This window comes from Hyperoodon ampullatus (genome assembly GCF_949752795.1).
Source record: "Hyperoodon ampullatus genome assembly, chromosome: 5".
NCBI lineage: Eukaryota > Metazoa > Chordata > Mammalia > Artiodactyla > Ziphiidae > Hyperoodon > Hyperoodon ampullatus.
Genome location: NC_136918.1, coordinates 66673506 through 66700216, shown reverse-complemented (window position 1 = coordinate 66700216; position 26711 = coordinate 66673506). Strand labels below are relative to the sequence as shown.

Sequence of the window (26711 nt, the reverse complement as noted above, 5' to 3'; positions counted from 1 at the left end):
TGCTGCTGTATAACAAAATGAATCAGCTATACATATACATATATCACCATATGCCCCCCTTTCTTGAGTCTCCCTCCCACCCTCCCTATCCCACCCCTCTAGGTGGTCACAAAGCACTGAGCTTATCTCCCTGTGCTATGCAGCTGCTTTCCACTAGCTATCTATTTTATGTTTGGTAGTGTATATATGTCTATGCCACTCTCTCACTTCATCCCAGCTTCCCCTTCCCCTTCCCTGTGTCCTCAAGTCCATTCTCTACATCTGTGTCTTTATTCCTGTCCTTCCCCTAGGTTCTTCAGAACCACTTTTTTTTTTAGATTCCATATATATGTGTTAGCATACGGTGTTTGTTTTTCTCTTTCTCACTTACTTCACTCTGTATGACAGACTCTAGGTCCATCCACCTCACTACAAATAACTCAATTTCATTTCTTTTTATAACTGAGTAATATTCCATTGTATATATGTGCCACATCTTCTTTATCCATTCTTCTGTCCATGGACACTCAGGTTGCTTTCATGTCCTGGCTATTGTAAATAGAGTTACAATGAACATTTTGGTACATGACTCTTTTTGAATTATGATTTTCTCAGGGTATATGCCCAGTAGTGGGATTGCTGGGTCATATGGTAGTTCTATTTTTAGTTTTTTAAGGAACCTCCATATTGTTCTCCATAGTGGCTGTACCAATTCACATTCCCACCAACAGTGCAAAGGGGTCCCCTTTTCTCCACACCCTCTACAGCATTTATTTATTTATTTATTTATTTTATTTATTTATTTTTATTTACTAGGAATACAACATTTATTTTTGTAGATTTTTTGATGATAACTATTCTGACTGGTGTAAGGTGATACCTCATAGTGGTTTTGATTTACATTTCTCTAATGATTAGTGATGTTGGCATCCTTTCATGTGTTTGTTGGCAATCTGTATATCTTCTTTGGAGAAATGTCTATTTAGGTCTTCTGCCCATTTTTGTATTGGGTTGTTTGTTTTTTTGATATTGAGCTGAATGAGCTGCTTATATATTTTGGAGATTAATCCTTTGTCAGTTGCTTTGTTTGTACATATTTTCTCCCATTCTTAGGGTTGTCTTTTTGCCTTGTTTATGGCTTCCTTTGCTGTGCAAAAGCTTTTAAGTTTCATTAGGTCCCATTTGTTTATTTGTGTTTTTATTGCCCTTTCTGTATGAGGTGGGTCAAAAAGGATCTTGCTGTGATGTATGTCATAGAGTGTTCTGCCTATGTTTTTCTCTAAGAGGTTTATAGTGTCTGGCCTTATATTTAGGTCTTTAATCCATTTTGAATTTATTTTTGTGTATGGTGTTAGGAAGTGTTCTTATTTCATTCTTTTACATGTAGCTGTCCAGTTTTCCCAGCACCAATTATTGAAGAGGCTGTCTTTTCTCCATTGTATACTCTTGCCTCCTTTATCAAAGATAAGGTGACCATATGAGCATGAGTTTATCTTTGGGCTTTCTATCCTGTTCCATTGATCTATATTTCTGTTTTTGTGCCAATACCATACTGTCTTGATTGCTGTAGCTTTGTAGTATAGTCTGAAGTCAGGGAGCCTGATTCCTCCAGCTCCGTTTTTCTTTCTCAAGGTTGCTTTGGCTATTTGGAGTCTTTTCATACAAATTGTGAAATTTTTTGTTCCAGTTCTGTAAAAAATGCCATTGGTAATTTGATAGGGGTTGCAATGAATCTGTATATTGCTTTGGGTAAAATAACCATTTTCACAGTGTTGATCCTTCCAATCCAACAGCATGGTATGTCTCTCCATCTGTTTGTATCATCTTTAATTTCTTTCATCAGTGTCTTATAGTTTTCTGCATACAGGTCTTTTGTCTCCTTAGGTAGGTTTATTCCTAGATATTTTATTCTTTCTGTTGCAATGGTAAATGGAGGGTTTTCTTAATTTCACTTTCAGATTTTGCATCATTAGTGTATAGGAGTGAAAGAGATTTCTGTGCATTAATTTTGTATCCTGCTACTTTACCAAATTCATTCATTAGCTGTAGTAGTTTTCTGGTAGCATCTTTAAGATTCTCTATGTATAGTATCATGTCATCTGCAAACAGTGACAGATTTACTTCTTCTTTTCCGAATTGGATTCCTTTTATTTCTTTCTCGTCTCTGATTGCTGTGGCTAAAACTTCCAAAACTATGTTGAATAATAGTGGTGAGAGTGGGCAACCTTGTCTTGTTCCTGACCTTAGTGGAAATGGTTTCAGTTTTTTGCCATTGAGAATGATGTTGTCTTTGGTTTTGTTATATATGGACTTTATTATGTTGAAGTAAGTTCCACCTATGCCTACATTCTGGAGAGTTTTTATCATAAATGGGTGTTGGATTTTGTCAAAGCTTTTTCTACATCTATTGAGATGATCATATGGTTTTTAGCCTTCAGTTTGTTAATATGGTGTATCACATTGATTGATTTGCCTATACTGAAGAATCCTTGCATTCCTGGGTTAAACCCCAGTTGATCATGGTGTATGATCCTTCTCATATGCTGCTGGATTCTGTTTTCTAGTATTTTGGTGAGGATTTTTGCATCTATGTTCAACCGTGATATTGGCCTGTAGATTTCTTTTTTTGAAACATCTTTGTCTGGTTTTGGTATCAGGGTGATGGTGGCCTCATAGAATGAGTTTGGGAGTGTTCCACCCTGTGCTATATTTTGGAAGAGTTTGAGAAGGATAGGTGTTAGCTCTTGTCTAAGTGTTTGACAGAATTCATCTGTGAAGCCATGTGGTCCTGGGCTTTTGTGTGTTGGAAGATTTTTAATCACAGTTGAAATTTTAGTGCTTGTGATTAGTCTGTTTATATTTTCTATTTCTTCCTGGTTCTGTCTTGGAAGGTTGTGTTTTTTAAGAATTTGTCCATTTCTTCTGGGCTGTCCATTTTATTGGCGTATAGTTGCTTGTAGTAATCTCTCATGATCCTTTGTATTTCTGCAGTGTCAGTTGTTACTTCTCCTTTTTCGTTTCTAATCCTATTGTTATGAGTCTTCTCCCTGTTTTTCTTCATGAGTCTGGCTAATGGTTTATCCTTTTGTTTATCTTCTCAAAGAACCACATTTTAGTTTTATTGATCTTGGCTATCATTTCCTTCGTTTCTTTTTCATTTATTTCTGATCTGGTCTTTATGATTTCTTTCCTTCTGCTAACTTTGGGGTGTTTTTGTTCTTCTTTCTCTAATTGTTAGGTGTAAGGTTAGGTTGTTTATTTGAGATGTTTTTTGTTTCTTGAGGTAGTATTGTATTGCTGTAAACTTCCCTCTTAGAACTGCTTTTGCTGCATCCCATAGGTTTTGAGTCATTGCGTTTTCACTGTCATGTGTTTCTTGGTATTTTTTGATTTCCTCTTTGATTTCTTCAGTGATCTCTTGGTTTTTTAGTAGTGTATTTTTTAGCCTCCATGTGTTTGTATTTTTTACAGTTTTTTTCCTGTAATTGATAACTAGTCTCATAGCGTTGTGGTCAGAAAAGATACTTGATATGATTTCAACTTTCTTAAATTTACCAAGGCTTGATTTGTGACCAATGATATGGTCTATCCTGGAGAATGTTCCATGAGCACTTGAGAAGAAAGTGTATTTTGTTGTTTTTGGATGGAATGTCTTATAAATATCAACTAAGTCCATCTCATTTAATGTATCATTTAAAGCTTGTGTTTCCTTATTTATTTGCATTTTGGTTTTTCTGTCCATTGGTGAAAGTAGGGATTAAAGTCCCCTACTATTATTGTGTTACTGTCGATATCCCCTTTTATGGCTATAAGCATTTGCCTTATGTATTGAGGTGCTCCTATGTTGGGTGTGTAAATATTTACAATTTTTATACCTTCTTGGATTGATCCCTTGATCATTGTGTAGTGTCCTTCTTTGTCTCTTGTAATAGTCTTTATTTTAAAGTCTATTTTATCTGATATGAGTATGTCTGCTGCAGCTTTCTTTTGATTTCCATTTTCATGGAATATCTTTTTCAATCCCCTCACTTTCAGTCTGTATGTTTCTGAAGTGGGTCTGAAGTGGGTCTCTTGTAGACACCATTTATATGGGTGTTGTTTTTGTATCCATTCAGCCAGTCTCTGTTTTATGGTCGGAGCATTTAATCCATTTACATTTAAGGTAATTATCAATATGTATGTTCCTACTACCATTTTCTTAATTTTTTTGTGTTTGTTATTGTCAGTCTTTTCCTTCTCTTGTGTTTCCTGCCTACAGAAGTTCCTTTAGCATTTGTTGTAAAGCTGGTTTCGTGGTGATGAATTTTCTTAACTTTTGCTTGTTTGTAAAGGTTTTAATTTCTCTGTTGAATCGGAATGAGATTCTTGTTGTGTAGAGTAATCTTGGTTGTAGGTTTTTCCCTTTCACCACTTTAAATATGTCCTGCCACTCACTTCTGGCTTGCAGAGTTTCTGCTGAAAGATCAGCTGTTAACTTTTTGAGGATTCCTTTGTATGTTATTTGTTGCTTTTCCCTTGCTGCTTTTAATATTTTTTCTTTATATTTAATTTTTGATAGTTTGATTAATATGTGCCTTGGTGTGTTTCTCCTTGGATTTATCCAGTATGGGACTCTCTGCACTTCCTGGACTTGATTGACTATTTCCTTTCCCATATTAGGGAAGTTTTCAACTATAATCTCTTCAAATATTTTCTCAGTCCCTTTCTTTTTCTCTTCTTCTTCTGGGACCCCTATAACTTGAATGTTGGTGAGTTTAATGTTGCCCCAGAGGTCTCTGAGACTGTCCTCAATTCTTTTCATTCTTTTTTCTTTTTTCTGCTCTGTGATAGTTATTTCTACTATGTTATCTTCCAGGTCACTTATCTGTTCTTCTGCCTCAGTTATTCTGCTATTGATTTCTTCTGGAGAATTTTTAATTTCATTTATTTTATTGCTTATCATTGTTTGTTTGCTCTTTAGTTCTTCTAGATCCTTGTTAAACGTTTCCTGTATTTTCTCCATTCTATTTCTAAGATTTTGGATCATCTTTACTATCATTACTCTGAATTCTTTTTCAGGTAGACTGCCTATTTCCTCATCATTTTTTTTTTGGTCTAGTGGGTTTTTACCTTGCTCCTTTATCTGCTGCGTATTCCTCTGTCTTCTCATTTTGCTTAACTTACTGCATTTGGGGTCTCCTTTTCATAGGCTGCAGGTTCATAGTTCCCATTGTTTTTCGTGTCTGCCCCAGTGGGTAAAGTTGGTTCAGTGGTTTGTGTAGGCTTCCTAGTGGAGGGGACTAATGCCTGTGTTCTTGTGGATGAGGCTGGAATTTTCTGGTGGGCAGGACTGCATCCAGTTGTGTGTTCTGGGGTGTCTATGAACTTAGTATGATTTTAGGCAGCCTCTCTGCTAATGGGTGGGGTTGTATTCCTGTGTTGCTAGTTGTTTGGCATGGGGTTTCCAGCACTGGAGCTTGCTGATCGTTGAGTGGAGCTGGGTGTTAGCGTTGAGATGGAAATCTCTGGGAGAGCTCTTACCAATTGATATTACGTGGGGCCAGGAGGTCTCTGGTTGACCGGTGTCCTGAACTCGGCTCTCCTACCTCAGAGGCACAGGCCTGGCACCCGGCCAGAGCACCAAGACCCTGTCAGCCACACGGCCAGGTACATGGGGATTTTCTTTCCTTTTGGGAAGTCTGAGGAATTCTGCCAGCATTCAGTAGGTGTTCTGTAGGAGTTGTTCCACATGTAGATGTAGTTTTGATGTATTTGTGGGGAGGAAGTTGATCTCCACTTCTTACTTCTCTGCCATCTTGAAGGTCCTAAGGTTGAGGCTTTGATATTAAATAGACGTGATTTAAGTTCTGACTTAATAACTTGTGGGTTGTGTGATCTTTAACAAGGTATGTAACCACCTGGTGCCTGTTTCCTCATCTGTGAAGGTGAGTGAGAGTGTTGTCTACCTGGCAGAGCTGTTTTGAGAACAGATTGCATTGATGAATATAAGGCACCTACTCTTTGTAGGGATTCTGTAAATAGTAGGTGTTGTTACTATCCTTATTTCCATTCTCTTTTCTCTCTTACTATTTATCTTAAAAACTCCTTCCTTTTCCAATCAGAAATCATGCGTTTCTAACCCTGGCTATCTGTTAGCAGCCACTGGACTGCTGGGAGTTTCTTGGGAATGGAATATTATGAACTCTCAAAATTTCATTTCATCAGGAACCTTATATCCCTTTGAACAGTGATAAAAGCCTCAATAAGAATAACCACTATTTGGCCCATTAAAATAATACAAAGATAAATGTGAGTTTGCAGAAAAAACCCTTAAATTATAAAGCAAAGAATTGGAGAGTTAAATGGCATGTGAAGAATCTGAAGACATAACACATATTTAAATTTATGATTTTTTATTCTCTCTCTCTCTCTCTCCATTTATTACAACAGATTCTAAAAGATTGTTCTCATAACAAGACCATTATCCTGAGTAGATTTAAGGACTATTTTACCAGTATTTTTTCTTGAAATAATTGAGTTTGCTGAAATAAACAATTCAGCTCAATATTTTTCATCTCCCTCTAATATAGATGTATTTGATTCCTGTAAATCTGGGTGAAGTCTGTCATGATTTTATTCATATTTGTTTTCCACAGGGTATATGAGCTATTAAGTCATGTTGCATTTATTATAGATCATGTTTGCTTTTTGGCAAGATAATTTTAATGATTGAGAACAATATTTTAGTACATGTAACACTGGGAAAACAACCAGAAAGGAGAATTGAAGCAAAATGTTCCTTACAATAAATACTTTAAGTAAATAAAATATTCTGTTGTGAATCAAGCATACATTTACATATGAAATGTATAAAAATCATTTAGTATTATGCATACTGTTCATTCTTATGGTTCATATATGTATATATATTCCTCTCATATAAGAATATATCTATATCACTTTGTCTTTTTGTTTGTAATATATGTATATATTCCCATTATATCTTTCTTCTAGCCTCAAATATGTGGATATTTTCTTGGTTTTGTGCCATTTTAATTATCTTGGCTATTGCTGGTGTGGACACAATAGTAAAGACCACACCATATACCAAATTCACGAAGAAGTCTGAGGGAAAAGAGATGCCAAAGGGTACAAAGCCGTCCAGTGGCCAACCTCCAGAAGAAGAAACCCCCTTCACAGAAGCGGCTGAAATGGCAGAACCAACCCCTGACCCCTCAGCTTTCAATTCTGTCTTTGGTGCTGCCACCCTCTTCCCCTCTGAAAACCTCACTCTTGACACGGCTGAGTTCTTCTTGAATTGCTGTGATTGTTGTTCATCTGGACCAGGGCAAAAAGGAGAACCTGGAGAGACTGGAAAGCCAGGTATTTGAAAATATACGAGGCCCTATATTTCTCACTTGTACATCCCTACAGTTGAGTGGTGGTGGATTGGTGATGGAATTGCCCCAAGGGTTTCTACATTGTCATGAGAATGGGACAAGCCTAGGTGTAACATTGTGACAAATGCAATGGGTTCTGTTGCCCAGTGCGGTAGCCAGAGCCCCATGTATGGCTATTAATATTAAAATTAAATGAGATTAAAAATTCAATTCCTCAGTCACACGGGTCCCATTTTAAGTGCTCAGTAGCCACATGTGGCCAATGGACAGCACAGATATAGAGCATTTCCATAATTGCAGAAAGTTCTAATGGATTGTGCTGGTTAGAGCAGAGACTGGCCTACCAACCCTAGCACTGGTGTGTAGTCCTTCCAGTTACACAATCTTTTCATTAATGGCTGATGTAAATAGGGTAAGTGAAAATTCTGTGGTCTGGTAAGAGTGTGTACTGACTGATGGGTTTTTGGAGTGCTACTTGTCGTTAGGATTAGAAATGGAATGCCTGTGAGGTGGAGAATAAAGGCAGGATTCAGTTCACTTCTCATTGAAATTCTGAGGCAACACAGTCGCCTTGCCCAGCAGTTTTCTCCATTGAACGTCATGCTTAAATATTTTAAAATTTCAGATGTCTTTCATGTATACAGTATGAATATACTCTCACTTTTATTGTAATACAGTTCAGCTTTCACATGTCCTACAGCAGAGAATTCAAGGAAAAAGTGAGATCAGAATGTCAATTTCAAATCCACTATTCCCTGAAAGAATTACATATAAATATTTGTTGTGTCTTGCCTGAAGAATTTAAAGTTATAAAATCAGGAATTCTGCATCCTCATTAAGCTTTTCATTCATTTCATCCCATTGCAGGAAACTTTTGGGAAATGTGATCAGTGTTTATGTGGAGGCAGTATTGAATGGGAAAGAAGCTGGGCAGGGGTCTGGGGAACCAAGATTTCAGGGTTGCCGAAACATTACTGGAGATCTAATTAGACTGAGAAAATTATATTTACCAGGATTTCTCTTAGTATCATGTCTGGCAAGCTGCTAGCGGGGAGCAGGAGGGGGTCATGTAAACACAGCTGGTTGCTAAACTGTCATAAGTCGTAGCATCAGGGCTTTTGTCTTACCCAGTGGTGGATTTAGCTGCGCTGTTCTTAGAGCTCAGCTTATTACATACATTAATTAACACACATAGTACATACATCACATTTGTGTTATCTACTGTAATGTGAATAATAAATGTAGACTTTAAAAGTTATGAGCCTAATTTTACAGAGTTTCTGAATGAAAGTCTAATAGCTCATAAAGGTAAAATTCCATTTGAAATTTTATCTCCAGCTTCTCTCATTAATTCAGTTATATAATAACTACCTACTATGTGCCAAGAACTGTTAAGCACTTTATGTTGTTTCTCATCTTTGTAGAAAATGATTAAAATATTATTACATTTCAGTGGATAATTTAATTGCGTTTCAGAGAGTTTCAGGTAATTCTAGAGGTTATAGCACCTGAGAGTATAGAACCTGATGTCAAACTCAGTTTGTGAACCCTCCAGCCCCAGCTCTTCCATTAGGTCCAGCTTTCTGATATTTACACTAAACTAACCAAGATGTACACCTTGCCTAGATGGAAGGGGCAGCCTTCCTGCCCCTTGTGCCCTTGCAGGCAGTTGCTGTGCTCCCTGTGCCTTTCCCTCATAACCACATTGGGCATTTGGGGGTCGTGAGGAAGGGGGGTCACTGCACAGTGAACGGTAATTGATCATTTTGCTTGCTTCTGCCTCCCCTGCTCTTTGTTCTCCATTCCTTTCCTCTGCTCTTCCTTCTTTTTTAGACAGAAGAGCTTAACCACCACTTTGGCTTCTTAAGCTTGCCTTCAGCCTTAACCTCCATTGCATGCAATATATTAAAGCTTTTCATCTAAACAAATACAGTGTCCTTTCAAAGAGGAAATTCAAGAGATTGAAAATAATTTTCTCCATCCCATCAACTTAATTATAATAATTAAGATGAAAGATTACAATTTAATTGAGTGTACTTATTTATATGGTTAACTTTCAAAGAACCTGGCCATAAATTATTCCAATCAGGGATTGCAAAACAATCCCTAAGCTTGAACAGGGCTGGGGTTGCAGGAACGATAACTGTCCTAGGCTTGGGTGTCTGTGTGGCCTAGGTAAGTGGAAGGGACCTGGACTGCTGGGATGAGCGAGGACACCAGTGAGGTCTGAGTCCTGCACCATCTGCCCCTCGCCTGCCCCGCAGCCTCTTTTACCCTGGTCACTAGCTCTGCCCATGGTGCTCTTCTTTCAGTTTCTTAAAAACACCATGGTCTTTTCTACTCTTGTTTTTCCTGAAATACTCATCTATGGTTTTTTTTTTTCTTTGTCTCAGAAATTTCTAATTTGTTCATTGGATCTTAGCTTAATGACATTTTTTTTCCAGGAGGTATCCTCTGATCCCATAAATCAGTTTTTTTTAAAACCACCATCTACAATAGTAACTTTCTCTTTTCTTTATGTAACTAACAACAGTGTGACCATTTCTATTTATTTGTGTGGTTATTTGTTCATGATTATCTTTCATGGACTCTCAGCCCCATGAGGGAAGGGACTGCTGGAATGTTGATGGCTGATTCCTGACACCTAGCAGGATGCTTCATGTGTAGGGGGGCTCAGAAATTTTTCCTGAATGAGTACATAAGTGAAGGAATGGGAAAACCAAATGTGCTAGGTATTGTGGTTTTACTTCTAATTTGAAAGTGTGGTCCACATGAGGTTAAGTGTCAGATAATCATCTTTTCTTGTTGTTTGATATAGTACTGCTTCTCTGAATCATTTGATCACTGCCATGAATTCAGTGACAAGTACTAATGGGCTCAATTTATCTATTCAGGTAGTGCAAAATTGCAAATCAGACAAAAATATTGTCCTTAGAACTCTGTAATAGTTTATTCTCACCCAGATTTTATCATTAGGACACTGACAGTCATCGGCCTCAACAAAATGACTGATTTTTTTTGAAGTAATGAATTTCAAAAGAGAATTTTTCTACCCTGATGGTTTTTAAATCTCATTTCCAGGTTTTAAGGGAGAAGCTGGTGATATGGGGATCCTAGGGCCACCAGGAGTCACTGGACCCCAAGGTCCAAAAGGCCAGAAAGGAGAGAAGGGTAGGTAATTATATCCATTTCATGTCAAAACTCAAGAGATGTCCTGCATCATTTTTAAGAAGAGCAGCTTGCTAAGTAAATACCAGATTCTTGCAGGTGGATCTATTTTTTAAAATGTAAAAACTTGGTAAAGCATATTGTGAGTTATATTTGATATAAAAATGTTAACTTTATAAATAGCCAATTGAGAAATTTTAAACTTGCCTGGTAATATACGCCCCCCCCCCATACCTTTTCTGTTCCTTGTAGTCCACCTGGCTGACTCAGTGACTGGGAGCCACAGGGCATAGACTCTGGGGAAGGGTCCTTTCCTATATACTCCTGTTTGAGTTCTTCTTTATGATGCAAATTAATTTCATACTACATAAAACTAATCAGAGCAGGCAATCCTCTAGAATATTCTATATAGATGGATAGCCTACCTTCTAAGGAGAGTATGACATATCCTTTGGCTTACTCTCAAATCAGGGGCAGTGTCAACGGTGTGAAGAGAACTGAATTAAAATGGAAGAAGTCAAGCTATTTGCAGTGACCTTGGACCCGTCACTTTACCTCATCTGGAAATTGAGAGGACTAGACTAGATATCTATTTATACTCTGTTTAAAGAAGATTTGTCACTATGTGGGCTTTCCTAGATCTTTTCCAGCTCAGAAATTCTGTAATTCCATAGATGTATCAGCAAAGAGGGTGCTCTGCTCTGGGAAATCCCTGGTTCTATAAGTGCTTCAAGGTATTGAGGGAAGGTTATAGATTCACTGGGACATTTAGAAATTCCTCAGGGAATACCACCAGCCTGTAGAAATACTATATATCCATCAAGTTAAATGTTTTAGCCTTAGTGTCACATGTCAAAAGACATAATATCATCTATACATCACCCTCTGCATGGCTCAGGAACTGCCTAACTCACTTCTGGTAGAACATTCAGTGAAGTAATTACTCAAAAAATATGCTAAGGTAAGAGAGAGCCACTTCACACTTGTCAGTTGTGCGATTTTCATTCTTGGAAGCATTTAATCCTTTTGTGGCTGAATTATGTTAGCAGAAAGACCTGTGAAATAAAGATGAGTGATGAACCTCCCCAGTGATTCATACATTTTGAAAGTTAGACTTCTGGAAGTAGAAGGGAAAAACAGGGAAGTATTATAAAATGAGGTTCTTAAGAGTATGCTTTGATGAAGGATCAAAAGTAGAAATTCATTTAGCCAGTCTCTATAAAGTGACAACTGTATTTTCCTTTTACTTCCACTTAATTTGGACTCTTGATTAAGACTTAAAGTTAAAAAAATAAATGAGTAGAGTGACTGTATTTTTTACTCAATCATTATCTGATTGAGTAAATTCATTATAAGCAGATAAACTCTTTAAATGAACTCGAGAACCAGAATAACTGTGCAGTGAATGTCAGGATATGAATATTGACAAAGACTGGGAAAAGAATTATTCCTTCACTTCCATTCATAGTTATGTTCTCTTCAAAGGTATACAGATGTTTTCCTGATGGCTTATGGGTTAATTTCCAAATTTTAAATTTTAAAAGGAATGATAGGGCTTCCCTGGTGGCGCAGTAGTCGAGAGTCCGTCTGCCGATGCAGGGGACATGGGTTCATGCCCCGGTCCGGGAAGATCCCACATGCCGCGGAGCAGCTGGGCCCGTGAGCCATGGCCGCTGAGCCTACGTGTCCAGAGCCTGTGCTCCACAACGGGAGAGGCCACAACAGTGAGAGGCCTGCATACCACAAAAAAAAAAAAAAAAAAAAAAAAAGGAATGATAAAGAGGAGCAAGCTACTTAGAAAACTCTGTTGAGCAGCTTATGGTGATATTTCTCTAGCTAGTCTTAGGAAATTTGGCTGAATCTCTTTTCATGACTATTATTTATGTATTTATTTATTTATTTACAGCCATACTGCTTTTATTGTAAAATTAATAAATTCTTTATAGTGGATTATTAAATACTGGCATATTTTTACAATGGTAATGAGAACCAACAAACAACTATATGCAACAGTATAAATCAATTTTACAAATATAATGTTGAGCAAAAGAATTCAGACACAAAAGATTACATACTATACAATTTCAATTATATAATGGTTAGTACAAACCCCCAAAAGTCTATGATGCTAAAAGTCAACTGTGAGTTACTCTCAAAGGTTAGGCTGTGACAAAAAGGGGGCACAATAGAGTCTTCTGGGACACTGATAATATTCTGGTTTCTTACACAACATTGTAAATCAACTATATTTCAATTAAAAAATAAAATAAAAGAGATTAAGAAACTAAAAAAAATTATTTTGGTTTCTTCTTTGAAAAATTTTTATTGGGGTATAGTTGCCGTAAAGTGAATCAGCTACACATCTACATATATGCCCTCATTTTTGGATTTCCTTCCCATTTAGGTCACTGCAGAGCATTGAGCAGAATTCCCTGTGCTTTACAGTACGTTCTCATTAGTTATCTATTTTATATATAGTATCAATAGTGTATATATGTCAATCCCTATCTCACAATTCATCCTACCCACACCCTTTTCCCCTTTGGTATCCATATGTTTGTTCTCTATGTCTGTGTCTCTATTTCTGCCTTGCAAATAAGATAATCTATACCATTTTTAAAGAATCCACATATATGGGATAATATATGATATTTCTTTTTCTCTTTCTGCCTTACTTCACTCTGTATGACAGTCTCTAGGTCCATCCATGTCTCTACAAATGACACAGTTTCATTCTTTTTTATGGCTGGGTAATATTCCATTATATATATGTACCACATCTTCTTTATCCATTCCTCTGTTGATGGACATTTAGGTTGCTTCCATGTCCTGCCTATTGTAAATAGTGCTGCAATGAACGTTGGGGTGCATGTGTCTTTTTGCATTATGGTTTCTCTGGGTATATGCCCAGTAGTGGGATTGCTGGGTCATATGGCAGTTCTATTTTTAGTTTTTTAAGGAACCTCCATACTGTCCTCCATAGTGGTTTTATCAATTTACATTCCCATCAACAGTGCAAGAGGGTTCCCTTTTCTCCACACCCTCTCCAGCACTTATTGTCTGTAGATTTTTTGATGATGCATTCTGACTGGTGTGAGGTGATACCTCATTGTAGTTTTGATTTGCAATTCCTCTAATAATTAGTGATGTTGAGCATCCTTTCATATGTTTGTTGGCAATCTGTATGTCTTCTTTGGAGAAATGTCTATTTAGGTCCTCTGACCATTTTTGGATTGGGTTGTTTGTTTTTTTCATATTGAGCTGCATGAGCAGCTTGTATACTTTGGAGGTTAATCCTCTGTCAGTTGCTTCATTTGCAAATATTTTCTCCCATTCTGAGGATTGCCTTTTGGTCTTGTTTATGGTTTCCTTTGCTGTGCAAAAGCTTTGAAGTTTCATTAGGTCCCTCCCATTTGTTTATTTTTGTTTTTATCTCCATTTCTCTAAGAGGTGGGTCAAAAAGGATCTTGCTGTGATTTATGTCATAGTGTTCTGCCTATGTTTTCATCTAAGAGTTTTATAGTGTCTGGCCTTACATTTAGATCTTTGATCCATTTTGAGTTTATTTTTGTGTATGGTGTTAGGGAGTGTTCTAATTTCATTCTTTTACATGTAGCTGTCCAGTTTCCCCAGCACCATTTATTGAAGAGACTCTCTTTTCTCCACTGTATATTCTTGCCTCCTTTATCAAAAGTAAGGTGACCATAGGTGTGTGGGTTTATGTCTGGGCTTTCTATCCTGTTCCATTGATCTATTTCTGTTTTTGTGCCAGTACCATACTGTCTTGATTACTGTAGCTTTGTAGTATAGTCTGAAGTCAGGGAGCCTGATTCCTCCAACTCCTTTTTTCTTTCTAAAAATTGTTTTGGCTATTTGGGGTCTTTTGTGTTTCCATACAAATTGTAAAAATTTTTTGTTCTAGTTCTGTGAAAAATGCCAGTGGTAGTTTGATAGGGATTGCATTGAATCTGTAGATTGCTTTGGGTATTATAATCATTTTCACAATATTGATTCTTCCAATTCAAAAACATGGTATATCTCTCCATCTGTTTGTGTCTTTTTTGATTTCTTTCATCAGTATCTTATAGTTTTCTGAGTACAGGTCTTTTGCCTCCTTAGGTAGGTTTATTCCTAGATATTTTATTCTTTTTCTTGCAGTGGTGAATGATATTGTTTCCTTAATTTCTCTTTCTGATCTTTCATTGTTAGTGTATAGGAATGCAAGAGATTTCTGTGTATTAATTTTGTATCATGCAACTTTACTAAATTCATTGATTAGCTCTAGTAGTTTTCTAGTGGCATCTTTAGGATTCTCTAGGTATATTATCATGTAATCTGCAAACAGTTTCAGTTTTACATATTCTTTTCCAGTTTGTATTCCTTTTATTTCTTTTTCTTCTCTGATTTCTGTGGCTAGTACTTCCAAAACTATGTTGTAAAATTGTGGTGAGAGTGGGCACCCTTGTCTTTTTCCTGATCTTAGAGGAAATGCTTTCAGTTTTTCACCACTGAGAAAAATGATTGATGTGGGTTTTTCATATATGGCCTTTATTGTGTTGAGGTAAGTTCGCTCTATGCCCACTTTCTGGAGATTTTTTTTTAATCTTAAATGGATGTTGAATTTTGTCAAAAGCTCTTTCTGCATCTCTTGAGATGATCATACGGTTTTTATCCTTCAATTTGTTAATATGGTGTATCACATTGATTGATTTGCATGTATTTAAGAGTCCTTGCATCCCTGGGATAAATCCCACTTGATCATGGTGTGTGGTCCTTTTAATGTGTTGTTGGATTCGGTTTGCTAGTATTTTGTTGAGGATTTTTCCGTTTATGTTCATCAGTGATATTGGTCTGTAATTTTCTTTTTTTGTGTGATATCTTTATCTGTTTTTGATATCATCGTGATGGTGGCCTCATAGAATGAGTTTGGGAGTGTTCCTCCCTCTGCAATTTTTGGGAAGAGTTTGAGAAGGATAGATGTTAGCTCTTCTCTAAAATTTGATAGAATTCGCCTGTGAAGTCATCTGGTCTTGGACTTTTGTTTGTTGGAAGATTTTTAATCACAGTTTCAATTTCATTACTTGTGACTGGTCTGTTTATATTTTCTATTTCTTCCTGGTTCAGTCTTGGAAGGTTATGCCTTTCTAAGAATTTGTCCACTTCTTCCAGGTTGTCCATTTTATTGGTATAGAGTTGCTTACAAAGGATCTCTTATGATCCTTTGTATTTCTGCAATGTCAGTTGTAACTCATCCTTTTCAATTTCTAATGTTATTGACTTGAGTCCTCTCCCTTTTTTTCTTGATGAGTCTGCCTAAAGGTTTATCAATTTGGTTTATCTTCCCAAAGAACCATCCTTTAGTTTTATTGATTTTTGCTGTTGTTTTCTTTGTTTCTAGTTCATTTATTTCCATTTTCACCTTTATGATTTCTTTCCTTTACTAACTTTTTTTTTTGTTCTTCTTTCTCTAGTTGCTTTAAGTGTAAGTTTAGGTTGTTTATTTGAGATTTTTCTTGTTTCTTGAGATAAGATTGTATTACTTTAAACTTCCCTCTTAGAACTGCTTTTGCTGCTTCCCATAGGTTTTGGTTCATTGTGTTTTTATTGTCATTTGTTTCTAGGTATTTTAGCTTTTTATTTATTTATTTTTGGCTGTGTTGGGTCTTCGTTACTGCATGCAGGCTTTCTCTAGTTGTGGTGAGCGGGAGCTACTCTTCATTGCAGTGTGCGGGCTTCTCATTGTGGTGGCGTCTCTTGTTGTGGCTCTAGGTGTGTGGGCTTCAGTAGTTGTGGCATGCAGTCTCAGTAGTTGTGGCTCGTAAGCTGTAGAGTGCAGGCTCAGTAGTTGTGGTGCGTGTGCTTAGTTGCTCTGTGGCATGTGAGATCTTTCCATACCAGGGCTTGAACCCATGTCCCCTGCATTGGCAGGTGGATTCTTAACCACTGTGCCACCAGGAGCCCCCTCGTGGTGTTTTTTGATTTCCTCTTTGATTTCTTCAGTGATCTCTTGGTTGTTTAGTAGCATATTGTTTACCCTCCAAGTGTTTGTGTTTTTTACTGTTTTTTTCCCTGTAATTGATTTCTAATCTCATAGCCTTGTGGTCGGAAAAGATGCTTGATATGATTTCAGTTTTCTTAAATTTACCGAGGCTTGATTTGTGACCCAAGATGTGATCTATCCTGGAGAATGTTCCACATACAATTGAGAATAAATTGTATTCTGCTGCTTTTGGATGGAATGTCCTATAAATATCAACTGAGTCTACCTGGTCTAATGTGTCATTTAAAGCTTGTGTTTCCTTATTAATTTTCTGTCTGGATATCTATCCACTGATATAAGTGGAGTGTTAAAGTCCCCACTATTATTGTGTTACTGTCAATTTCCTCTTTTATGGCTGTTAGCATTTGCCTTATGTATAGAGGTGCTCCTATGTTGGGTGCATAAATATTTACTCTTGTTATATCTTCTTGTTGGATTGATCCCTTGATCATTTTTAGTGTCCTTCTTTGTCTCTTGTAATAGTCTTTATTTTAATGTCTATTTTGCCTGATATGAGTATTTCTACTGCAGCTTTCTTTTGATTTCCATTTACATGGAATATCTTTTTCCATCCTCTCACTTTCAATCTGTATGTGTCCCTAGGTCTGAAGTGGGTATCTTGTAGACAGCATATACATGGGTCTTATTTTTGTATGCATTCAGCCAATCTGTGTCTTTTGGTTGGAGCATTTAATCCATTTACATTTAAGGTAATTATCAATATGTATGTTCCTATTACCATTTTCTTAATTTTTTGTGGTTTGTTTTTGTAGGTCTTTTTCTTCTCTTGTGTTTCCTGCCTAGAGAAGTTCATTTAGCATTTGTTGTAAAGCTGGTTTTGTGGTGCTGAATTCTCTTAGCTTTGCTTTTCTGTAAAGCTTTTGATTTCTCCCATCAAATCTGAATGAGATCCTTGCTGGGTAGAGTAATCTTGGTTGTAGTTTTTTCCCTTTCATCACTTTAAATATATCCTGTCACTCCCTACTGGCCTGCAGAGTTTCTGCTGAAAAATCAGCTGATAACCTTATGGGAATTCCCTTGTATGTTATTTGTTGCATTTCCCTTGCTGCTTTTAGTAATTTTTCTTTGTGTTTAATTTTTGTTAGTTTGATTAATATGTGTCTCAGCCTGTTTCTCCCTGGGTTTATCCTGTATGGGACTGTCTGTGCTTCCTGGACTTGATTGACTATTTCCTTTCCCATGTTAGAGAAGTTTTTGACTATAATCTCTTCAAATATTTTCTCAGACACTTTCTCTTTCTCTACTACTTCTGGGATCCCTATAATTTGAACATTGGTACATTTAATGTTGTCCCAGAGGTCTCTGAGACTGTCCTCATTTCTTTTCATTCTTTTTTCTTTATTTTGTTCCATGGCAGTTATTTCCACCATCCTATCTTCCAGGCCAATTATCTGTTCTTCTTCCTCAGTAATTCTGCTATTGATTCCTTCGAGTTTATTTTTAATTTCAGTTATTGCATTGTTCATCACTGTTTGTTTGTTCTTTAGTTCTTCTAGGTCCTTGTTAAACATTTCTGTTTAACAGATTGGATCATCTTTACTATTATTACTCTGAATTCTTTTTCAGATAGATAGCCTATTTCCTCTTCATTTATTTGGTCTTGTGGGTTTTTACCTTGCTCCTTCTTCTGCAACATATTTCTCGGTCTTCTCATTTTGTCTAACTTACTGTGTTTGAGGTCTTCTTTCCACAGGCTGCAGTGTTATAGTTCCTCTTGCTTCTGGTGTCTGACCTTGGTGGGTGAGGTTGGTCCAGTGGCTTGTGTAGGCTTCCTGGTGGGAGGGACTGGTGCCTGTGTTCTGGTGGGTGGAGCTGGATCTTGTCCCTCTGATGAGCAGGGCCATGTCAGGTGGTGTGTTTTGGGGTGTCTGTAGCTTAGCACAACTTTAGGCAGTCTGTCTGCTGATAGGTGGGTTTGTGTTCCTGTCTTGCTTGTTGTTTGCTGTGAGGCATACAGCACTAGAGCCTGCAGGCACTTGGGTAGAGCCATGTCTTGTATTCAAGATGGAGACCTCTGGGAGAGATCTCATCAATTAACATTCCTTGGGGTCAGGAATTCTCTGGCAGTCCAGCATACTGGCCTCAGCGCTCTCTCCCCCAAGGCTCAGGCCTGACCCCTGGCTGGGAAACTAAGACCACAGAAGCCACACATCACGGCAATAAAGGGTATAAAAAAGGGGGGGGGGGAGAAAACAAAGGAAAACAAAAAGAGAAACAAAACCCAAGAGAAATAGCAAATACAGAAACAAATAGCAACAACAGCAATAACACCTAAAAACAAAGAGAACTCCAGACAAATGGTAAAAGCAAAAACAAACAAACAAAAATGAAAACAAACTCATGCACACACAAAAAGAAACAAAAACAAAAACAAAGAAAACAAAAACCAAGAGAACAACCAGACAAACAAAAGAACGCCAAAATGAGGGCTTCCCTGGTGGTGCAGTGGTTGAGAGTCTGCCTGCCAATGCAGGGACATGGGTTCGTGCCCCGGTTCAGGAAGATCCCGCATGCCATCGAGCGGCTGGGCCCGTGAGACATGGCCACTGAGCCTGCGTGTCCAGAGCCTGTGCTCCGCAACGGGAGAGGCCACAATAGTGAGAGGCCCACGTACCACAAAAAGAAAAAAAAAGAGAACCCCAAAATGAAATCAGTTAAAAACAAAACTGGGCTTCCCTGGTGGCGCAGTGGTTGAGAGGCCGCCTGCCAATGCAGGAGACATGGGTTCGTGCCCCGGTCCGGGAAGATCCCATATGCCATGGAGCGGCTGGGCCCGTGAGCCATGGCCACTGAGCCTGCGTGTCTGGAGCCTGTGCTCTGCCATGGGAGAGGCCACAACAGTGAGAGGCCCACATGCCAAAAAAAAAAAAAGAAAAAAAAAAAAAACTAAAACAGAATGCAAACTGAAGAATAAAGCAAACAAAACAGACACACAAAAACAATTAAAAAAAGGATAAAAAGAAAAAACAGAAAAAAGATAAAAACAAAATAGAACAAATAAAAGGAAAAAACAGAACAATGAAAAAGCAAAGTAAAAATAAAAATTAAAATAATATTAACAAAATTAAAAAAAGAAAGGAAAAAAACCAGAGAAAAACCAAACAAACCTAAAAACTTCAAAAATACTAAATAAAAATAAAAATAAAGAATAATAATTACAAAAAACAAAGCCAGCAACAGAACAAATCAAAACATAATAATAATAATAATAGTAATAATAATATTTTCCTGGGGTCTCAGCTGTCATTGTCCTAGCCCCTGCTGTGAGCCACAGCCCACCTACACCTCCCCAGTAGGCCCTCCATTTCCTTTAGGTTGGTCTCTTGACCTGCTGTGGGCACTGTGAGGACAGGTCAGACTCTGACCTGGCCCAACTCATGTGTGTGCTTGCCCCCAAAGTCCACAGCTGCCAGAGCTAGACCATTTTCATTTGTGGGAACACTCATTGTTCATTCAGATCCATAGATGCAGGGTCTACGAAGCTGATCACAGGGCCTTAATATGTAGCTTGTGCAACTGATGGAAAGATTTTTGCTCCTCTTCCTTAGTCGCCCTGCCCCTGGGGCTCAGCTGTGATTTTAGCCCCACTTCTTCATGTGGGCCACCCACAGGATTCTGCTCCCGAGGCTGCCCTCGAGCACTTGGGCCTGCCCCAGTGAGGACAGGGCATGGAGGTGGCATGGCTGCCTGGCGCACAGGAGCCACAGTGACAACAGGTGCGCAGGGAAGCGGCAGCAACAGGCACAAGAGATCTGGCCCTAGTGGAGGCATTTTCTAGTGCCCAGTGACAGGTGCGCGAGGGCCAGCCCTGGCAGGGCCCTCTCCTAGCACCTGGGGGGATTGGCAGGGGCTGGTGCATGGGGAGAGAGGCTGCAGTGGTGTCTCCATCCCCTGCATGTCACTCAACAGTGGTGCCTTCCTTCCATGGCAGTCCAGGTTTCCTCAGGCATTCCCAGTTGCATATTTCCTCCCTCCCATCCCCATAGTCTGTCTCCTTGCAGCCAACAATAGTACTCCTCCTGGGTTTGTACTCCAATCCCCACCCTCCAGCTCCCAGCCCCCGTGCGCACCAGTGGACACATGTCCCAGTGTGCAGCGTGCAGTGCTGTTGCATGGACTGTCTGTGTAGGTCTCACTCTGTGCTGTCTGTCACAGACGGGCCATTCCACCCTCCTCTGACAGACTCAGATGCTTCCCTTCTGTCCCAACCGATTTCTCTGTTGGTTAGGGGGCTTCCCCAGATGTGGGAACCTCTCTGCTGCTTCAGCTCCCCAACTGGGGAGCAGGTTCCATCCCGTTTCCTCTCCCCTTCTTCCTCCCTTTCTTTCATCCTACCTGGTTATGCAGGCATCTTTATTGTCCTTTCTGGTGTCCAAGGTTTTCTGCTAGTGTTCAGCCCATGTTCTGTGAGAATTGTTGCATCTGTAGATGTATTCTTTTTTTTTTTTTTTTTTTTGTGGTATGCGGGCCTCTCACTGTTGTGGCCTCTCCCGTTGCGGAGCACAGGCTCTGGACGTGCAGGCTCAGCGGCCATGGCTTATGGGCCCAGCCGCTCTGCAGCATGTGGGATCCTCCCGGACCGGGGCACGAACCCGTGTCCCCTGCATTGGCAGGTGGACTCAACCACTGCACCACCAGGGAAGCCCTGTAGATGTATTCTTGATGCATTTGTGGAGAGAGATGAACTCCATGTCCTCCTACTCCTCTGCCATCTTGAAAAGCCCCCTCTTCTCATGACTTTTAATTTGACTTAGGGTTTCTTTTTCCCTGGCAAAAATGAAACAAAATATGTTGGTTATATCATAAATAATATGGCTGGTAAGTTGATGCCAACCAATATTATATACACTTATGTTTGACTCCATACAGATTGCTAAACTTTTTCATACCTCAGTTTCTTTTGTGATGAAAGTGGTGACAAAAATATGTGCTCTAGGACTTCCCTGGTGGCGCGGTGGTTGAGAGTCCACCTGCCGATGCAGGGGACACGGGTTCATACCCCGGTCCGGGAGGATCCCACGTGCCACGGAGCGGCTGGGCCCGTGAGCCATGGCTGCTGAGCCTGCGCGTCCGGAGCCTGTGCTCCGCAAAGGGAGAGGCCACAGCAGTAAGAGGCCTGCGTACCAGAAAAAAAAAAAAAAAAAAATGTGCTCTACCTTTCTTGATGGGAGATGCTACAATCTTTTGTAAATGAAAAATATTCCAATTGATGAAATGTGCTCTGTTATGTGAGCCTCCCTTTTATATGAGAGGCTGTTTTACTGTCAAAAAAACTTAATATTAAACTAAAAGTTTGAAATTTAAAAATTGATGTTAAGAGCTTGGAACATTACCTGGTGCAAAGTAAGTGCTCAATGAGAGTTAACTATTATTGTTACTGTTATTTTTGCTATTATTAGTTACAATTAAAATAAATCTAGGGTGGCTGCACTGTAACAAGATGGGCCTTTGGCCAGGCCCAGTATAAAAGTCCATTTTGTGGTAATATGGCAAATATCTAAAAGCCCAGATATTTTTATTTTTTCAAACATGAATTTTCACAGCTTTATAATTTGCCCAAAGAGTGTATAAAAAAGATTCCAAACAAAATGAAAATTAGCTTTTCCTTGGTGCTTTATGTATATCAAGGACAATATTTTTTATCCTGTGTGGGTTTTTTTTTTTTTTTTTTTTTTTTTTTTGCGGTACGCGGGCCTCCCACTGCTGCGGCCTCTCCCGTTGCAGAGCACAGGCTCCGGACGCATAGGCTCAGCGGCCATGGCTTACGGGCCCAGCTGCTCTGCAGCATGTGGGATCCTCCCGGACCGGGGCACGAAACTGTGTCCCCTGCATCGGCAGGCAGACTCTCAACCACTGCGCCACCAGCGAAGCCCCCTGTGTGGGTTTTTATCATGAATAGTTTTAGCTGACTGCAGAGTGTTGTGCTCTGTGTTTCAGCTTATATGGTGCATGGTACGATCTCTCACGCATTGTGAGGGATATAAAAAAGAGGACCTTTTAACTGTCATTCAGAATTCGTAATAAGAGGAGCACAAACACGGACATACATAATGTAAGGCAGAATGTCATAGGTTTTGTAAGAGATTTGAAGAGCTACAAGAATGCTGAGGGAAAAGCTGAAATCTGAAGAGATTTGGCACTACCTCCAAATATACTTTAAATTGTTTACCATCAATTGGAATAAAATATTCTGAATGTTGCTCAATAAATTCTTTTTCCATATTGTTTTACCGTTACAGATTTTGGTAAAGGAAACATTAGAATGGGACACAGTTGTGAAATGGGTGTTTGTTATATCATAGCTAATATAGTTAGAAAAAAGTTAATCTTGGTATCATTTTAGGACTTAAGGGAGAACGTGGGGAGCAAGGAACAAGTGGAGTTCCAGGATACCCAGGAAAACCTGGAGTACCAGGTAGTGTATAAAGTATATCTACTGTGTGTAGTCATGTGTGCAGTATGGCCCTTAATTTTCTTCCTGTTTGTATTTAAAGTTATCAGGGAGGTAAGATGGAAATATCAATTAGTAATAATCTTCTAATAATTTAGTGTACTGATTGGATGGAGTGTTATCAGCACTAGTCTAGGAGTCTGGAAGTGGTAAAAGTATCTGAACTCTGCACCTCTTTCTTGCTGTCCTTGGGAAAAATATCTCTAAATCTTTCTGGGTTGCAGATTTTTTGCCTGTAAGATTTTGGGTTTGGATGGACAATATGGAGATTTAGGAGAATAGCTGGGTTGGGCCAAAATGCAAAGTGTAATGGAACACAATGGGCAACTATAGTTCTAATACTCTTCATTATCTTAAAAGTCAAACAAACAAACAAACAAACAAACTAGATATATAAGATCTAAATATAAGCTGTTACTTCTCAGTAGCATTAACTCTTTCCTTTATGAGGGAGTAGCTTGATTTGAATGGCTCAGTGTAAGAGTCTCCTCTGCATGGCCATTGCTCAGGCAAGAAGCAGGTTTCCAGCTCCAGTTCAGAGGTTTTGTTTCATTTTGTGAGCTCTCTGATAATAGCATACTGGTCATACCATATGTGAGCCTTAACCATTATTTTAATTTTTCCATTTCAGGTGGACTTGGTCCTAAGGGGGATAGAGGAAACATTGGCCTGGCAGGAGTGAAAGGACAAAAAGGCTCGAAGGGGGACACGTGTGCCAATGGTACCAAAGGAGAGAAAGGAGATAAAGGAGACCGAGGGGTTGTGGGTGCACCAGGCTTGAATGGAGAGCCTGGGGCCAAGGGAGACAAGGGGGAGATGGGGGATAAGGGCTACTGTGGAGATTCTGGGGAGAGGGGAGGAAAAGGAGAAAAAGGCGAGGAGGGCATGAAAGGAGAAAAAGGTAGCAAAGGAGATATTGGAATGGAAGGGAAAAGTGGTTCAGATGGGCTGCCTGGTCCCCAAGGTGATCCAGGAGTTAAAGGAGAAAAGGGAGAGTTGGGTCCTCCTGGTCTTGTGGGACCTGCAGGGCCAAAGGGTGAACTTGGGAGCAAAGGGGTCCGAGGGTCTATTGGGAAGAAGGGCTCTCGGGGCCTCAAGGGCTCCAAGGGGGAGGTGGCCAGAGTCCCACAGTCAGCTTTCAGTGCTGCTTTATCCAAGCCTTTCCCTCCTCCAAATGCTCCTATCAAGTTTGACAAGGTTCTCTATAACGACCAAGGGAACTACAGCCCTGTCACTGGGAAATTTAACTGTAGTATTCCTGGGGCATATGTTTTTTCCTACCACGTCACCGTGAGGGGCCGACCTGCTCAGATCAGCCTGGTGGCCTGGAATAAGAAGCAGTTCAAGTCCAGAGAAACACTCTATGGTCATGAAATAGACCAGGCCTCTCTCCTCATCATCTTGAAATTAAAAACAGGGGACCAAGTCTGGCTGGAAGTTTCAAAAGATTGGAATGGGGTGTACGTCAGCACTGAGGATGATAGCATTTTTACTGGGTTCCTTTTGTACCCAGAGGAAAACCCTGGCATTTCACCATAAACTTGTATCTTCAACACTGTAGTTTGGGTTTAGTGGAATAAGTCAGGTAACATTGGGTTGTGCTATTGAAAAAAATAACCTTCATTTTTTTTCATGATTATAAAAATAATACAGAAAAATTATCACCTAGAGTCAATAATTCCTATTTTAAAACATCACCTTTAAAAAAATATTTATATGTATTTGAGAGCATGTTTCTATTAATTTTGTAGCTAGCTTTGTTCATTTAGCATTATAATGGCATTTCTCAAGCCCCTTAAATAATATTTGTATACAAAAATATGAATGAGGGCTTCCCTGGTGGCGCAGTGGTTGAGAGTCCGCCTGCTGGTGCAGGGGACACGGGTTCGTGCCCTGGTCCGGGAAGATCCCACATGCCACGGAGCAGCTGGGCCCGTGAGCCATGGCCGCTGAGCCTGCGCGTCCGGAGCCTGTGCTCCGCAACGGGAGAGACCACGGCAGCGAGAGGCCCGCGTATCGCAAATAAAAAAAAAAAAAAAAAAAAAAATATGAATGAAATTTGTAATAAATAAATATATTCTTACTAAATATTTTCTATGTCTCATAAAAATGTGTGTAACTCTTTTCAGTGTGAATGTGAGGCTAACAGCTGACATATGATGGGTAGGTATTTCTCAAAAGTTTCTAATTCTATTGGGAGGATTGCCTTCCAACAAAATAGAACTATTCCCATGTTAGTTTAATTTAGGGAGAATACACAGAAAGAATAGTAAAGACTAGCTAAAGTATTTTTAAGATTAATCAGTGTGTAAGGGTTTGCTCATAAAAAACCTGTATTATATGGACTTGTGTGTTGGGTAAAAGGTAAAAAGAAAGTTGATATAGATATTGCTTCATCATAGCAAAGATCTAGCGATTCATCTAATTATTGTGCTTAGAAGACTGAATGTTCCCCAAAGATTTCAGAGTAAAATTAAATCATTATTGATCTAAAATTTCAGCCCTTTCTTCATGGAAGAACACTTAATTTGGATAAATTCTTTGGCTTCATTATCATCATCTCTAAAATAATTAATTCTAGTTATTCAGTGATAACATTGCTGGAACAGGTGGGTATTTGGGAATTCACTTGCAATGTGAATATTTAAAGCTGTGAATATATAATAACTCAACAGCCTCACTTATTAAGAAGTGAATTTGTTGACTCTAAATTGAATTTGGTTTAATGAAGGCATATAGTTATGCAGATTTGCAAATCTTGGTGAGTCAAATCAAGGAGTGGGTGATGGGAAACTTTTTGGTCTTGCTCTGCCAGATAAACAAACTCTGAAAAACATAATTTATTTTTGATTTTCATATATATGTATATATATATATTAGAATAGTGTTTCTCAAACTGTGTTCAGAGGAAAACCATTACTGGAAGTTGTTATTATGAGCTACTGCAAAGAGTGGGTTCTGTGTCAAACAAATGTTGGAAATGCTATATTCTATCTCCCTTTTAAAGATTCATAGAGCATGTTAGTGTAGTCCCTGATATTCCCTCAGAAAAGAAATTTGTTTAATTTTGTTTTATCCAGTGATATTATATTTATTTTGAGTATAGAATTCATCAAGCAGCTTCCCATGGAACAGTGTTCTGTAAGATGCCAATTTTGGAAATGTTGCATTAGCTTCTCATCCAAAGATTACCCAGCAGGCTGGAATAAAGCTTACTCTTGACATTTAGCCCTTGCTTCAGCAATTCTTCTCTATTTAGATTGCAATACTGCTTTAATTGGGGCTTTGCTTGTATTTGTCACAGGGAGAGTAAGAATTCACAAATGATTAAGACAGTGATATTTGCACTTAGACTTTTCTTTTCCAGGTTGAGGACGGGATAGTGAAGAGATTCCAGGAACTTAGAGTTTTGTCTCTCTGTATTTTCTTATAGATATATTTCTTTCTTTATGCCTTCTCCATCTTTGGGTCAGAGGGATTTGGGAGGCTGAGACCAACTAACCTAGGAAGATGGAAGAGAAACCACATCAAAGGATGTAATGTAAAAGGCAGCTGGGCAGAGGGCCAGTAAGAGAGGAACAATTCACATGGAGGATTTATGATATCCAGCAGTGTCTTACATGTGTGTTTGTGGTAAACATTTTATAGAAAGTCGGAAGTTAAGAGTTTAGGG

The 26711-nt window shown here is 38.9% G+C and overlaps 1 protein-coding gene across 1 annotated transcript in view; it reads left to right on the top strand.

The window, feature by feature from the left end:
- Positions 1–24577, top strand: part of OTOL1 (otolin 1) — a gene marked incomplete at both ends in the record, with an annotated part of 67418 nt that extends 42841 nt beyond the window's left edge. The window contains 4 exons of the mRNA XM_079704290.1: positions 6973–7341; positions 10440–10529; positions 22931–23002; positions 23670–24577. Coding sequence (XP_079560416.1) covers positions 6973–7341; positions 10440–10529; positions 22931–23002; positions 23670–24577 — 1439 coding nt within the window. The remainder of the gene's footprint in view (positions 1–6972; positions 7342–10439; positions 10530–22930; positions 23003–23669) is intronic.
- Positions 24578–26711: the final 2134 nt, after the last annotated feature.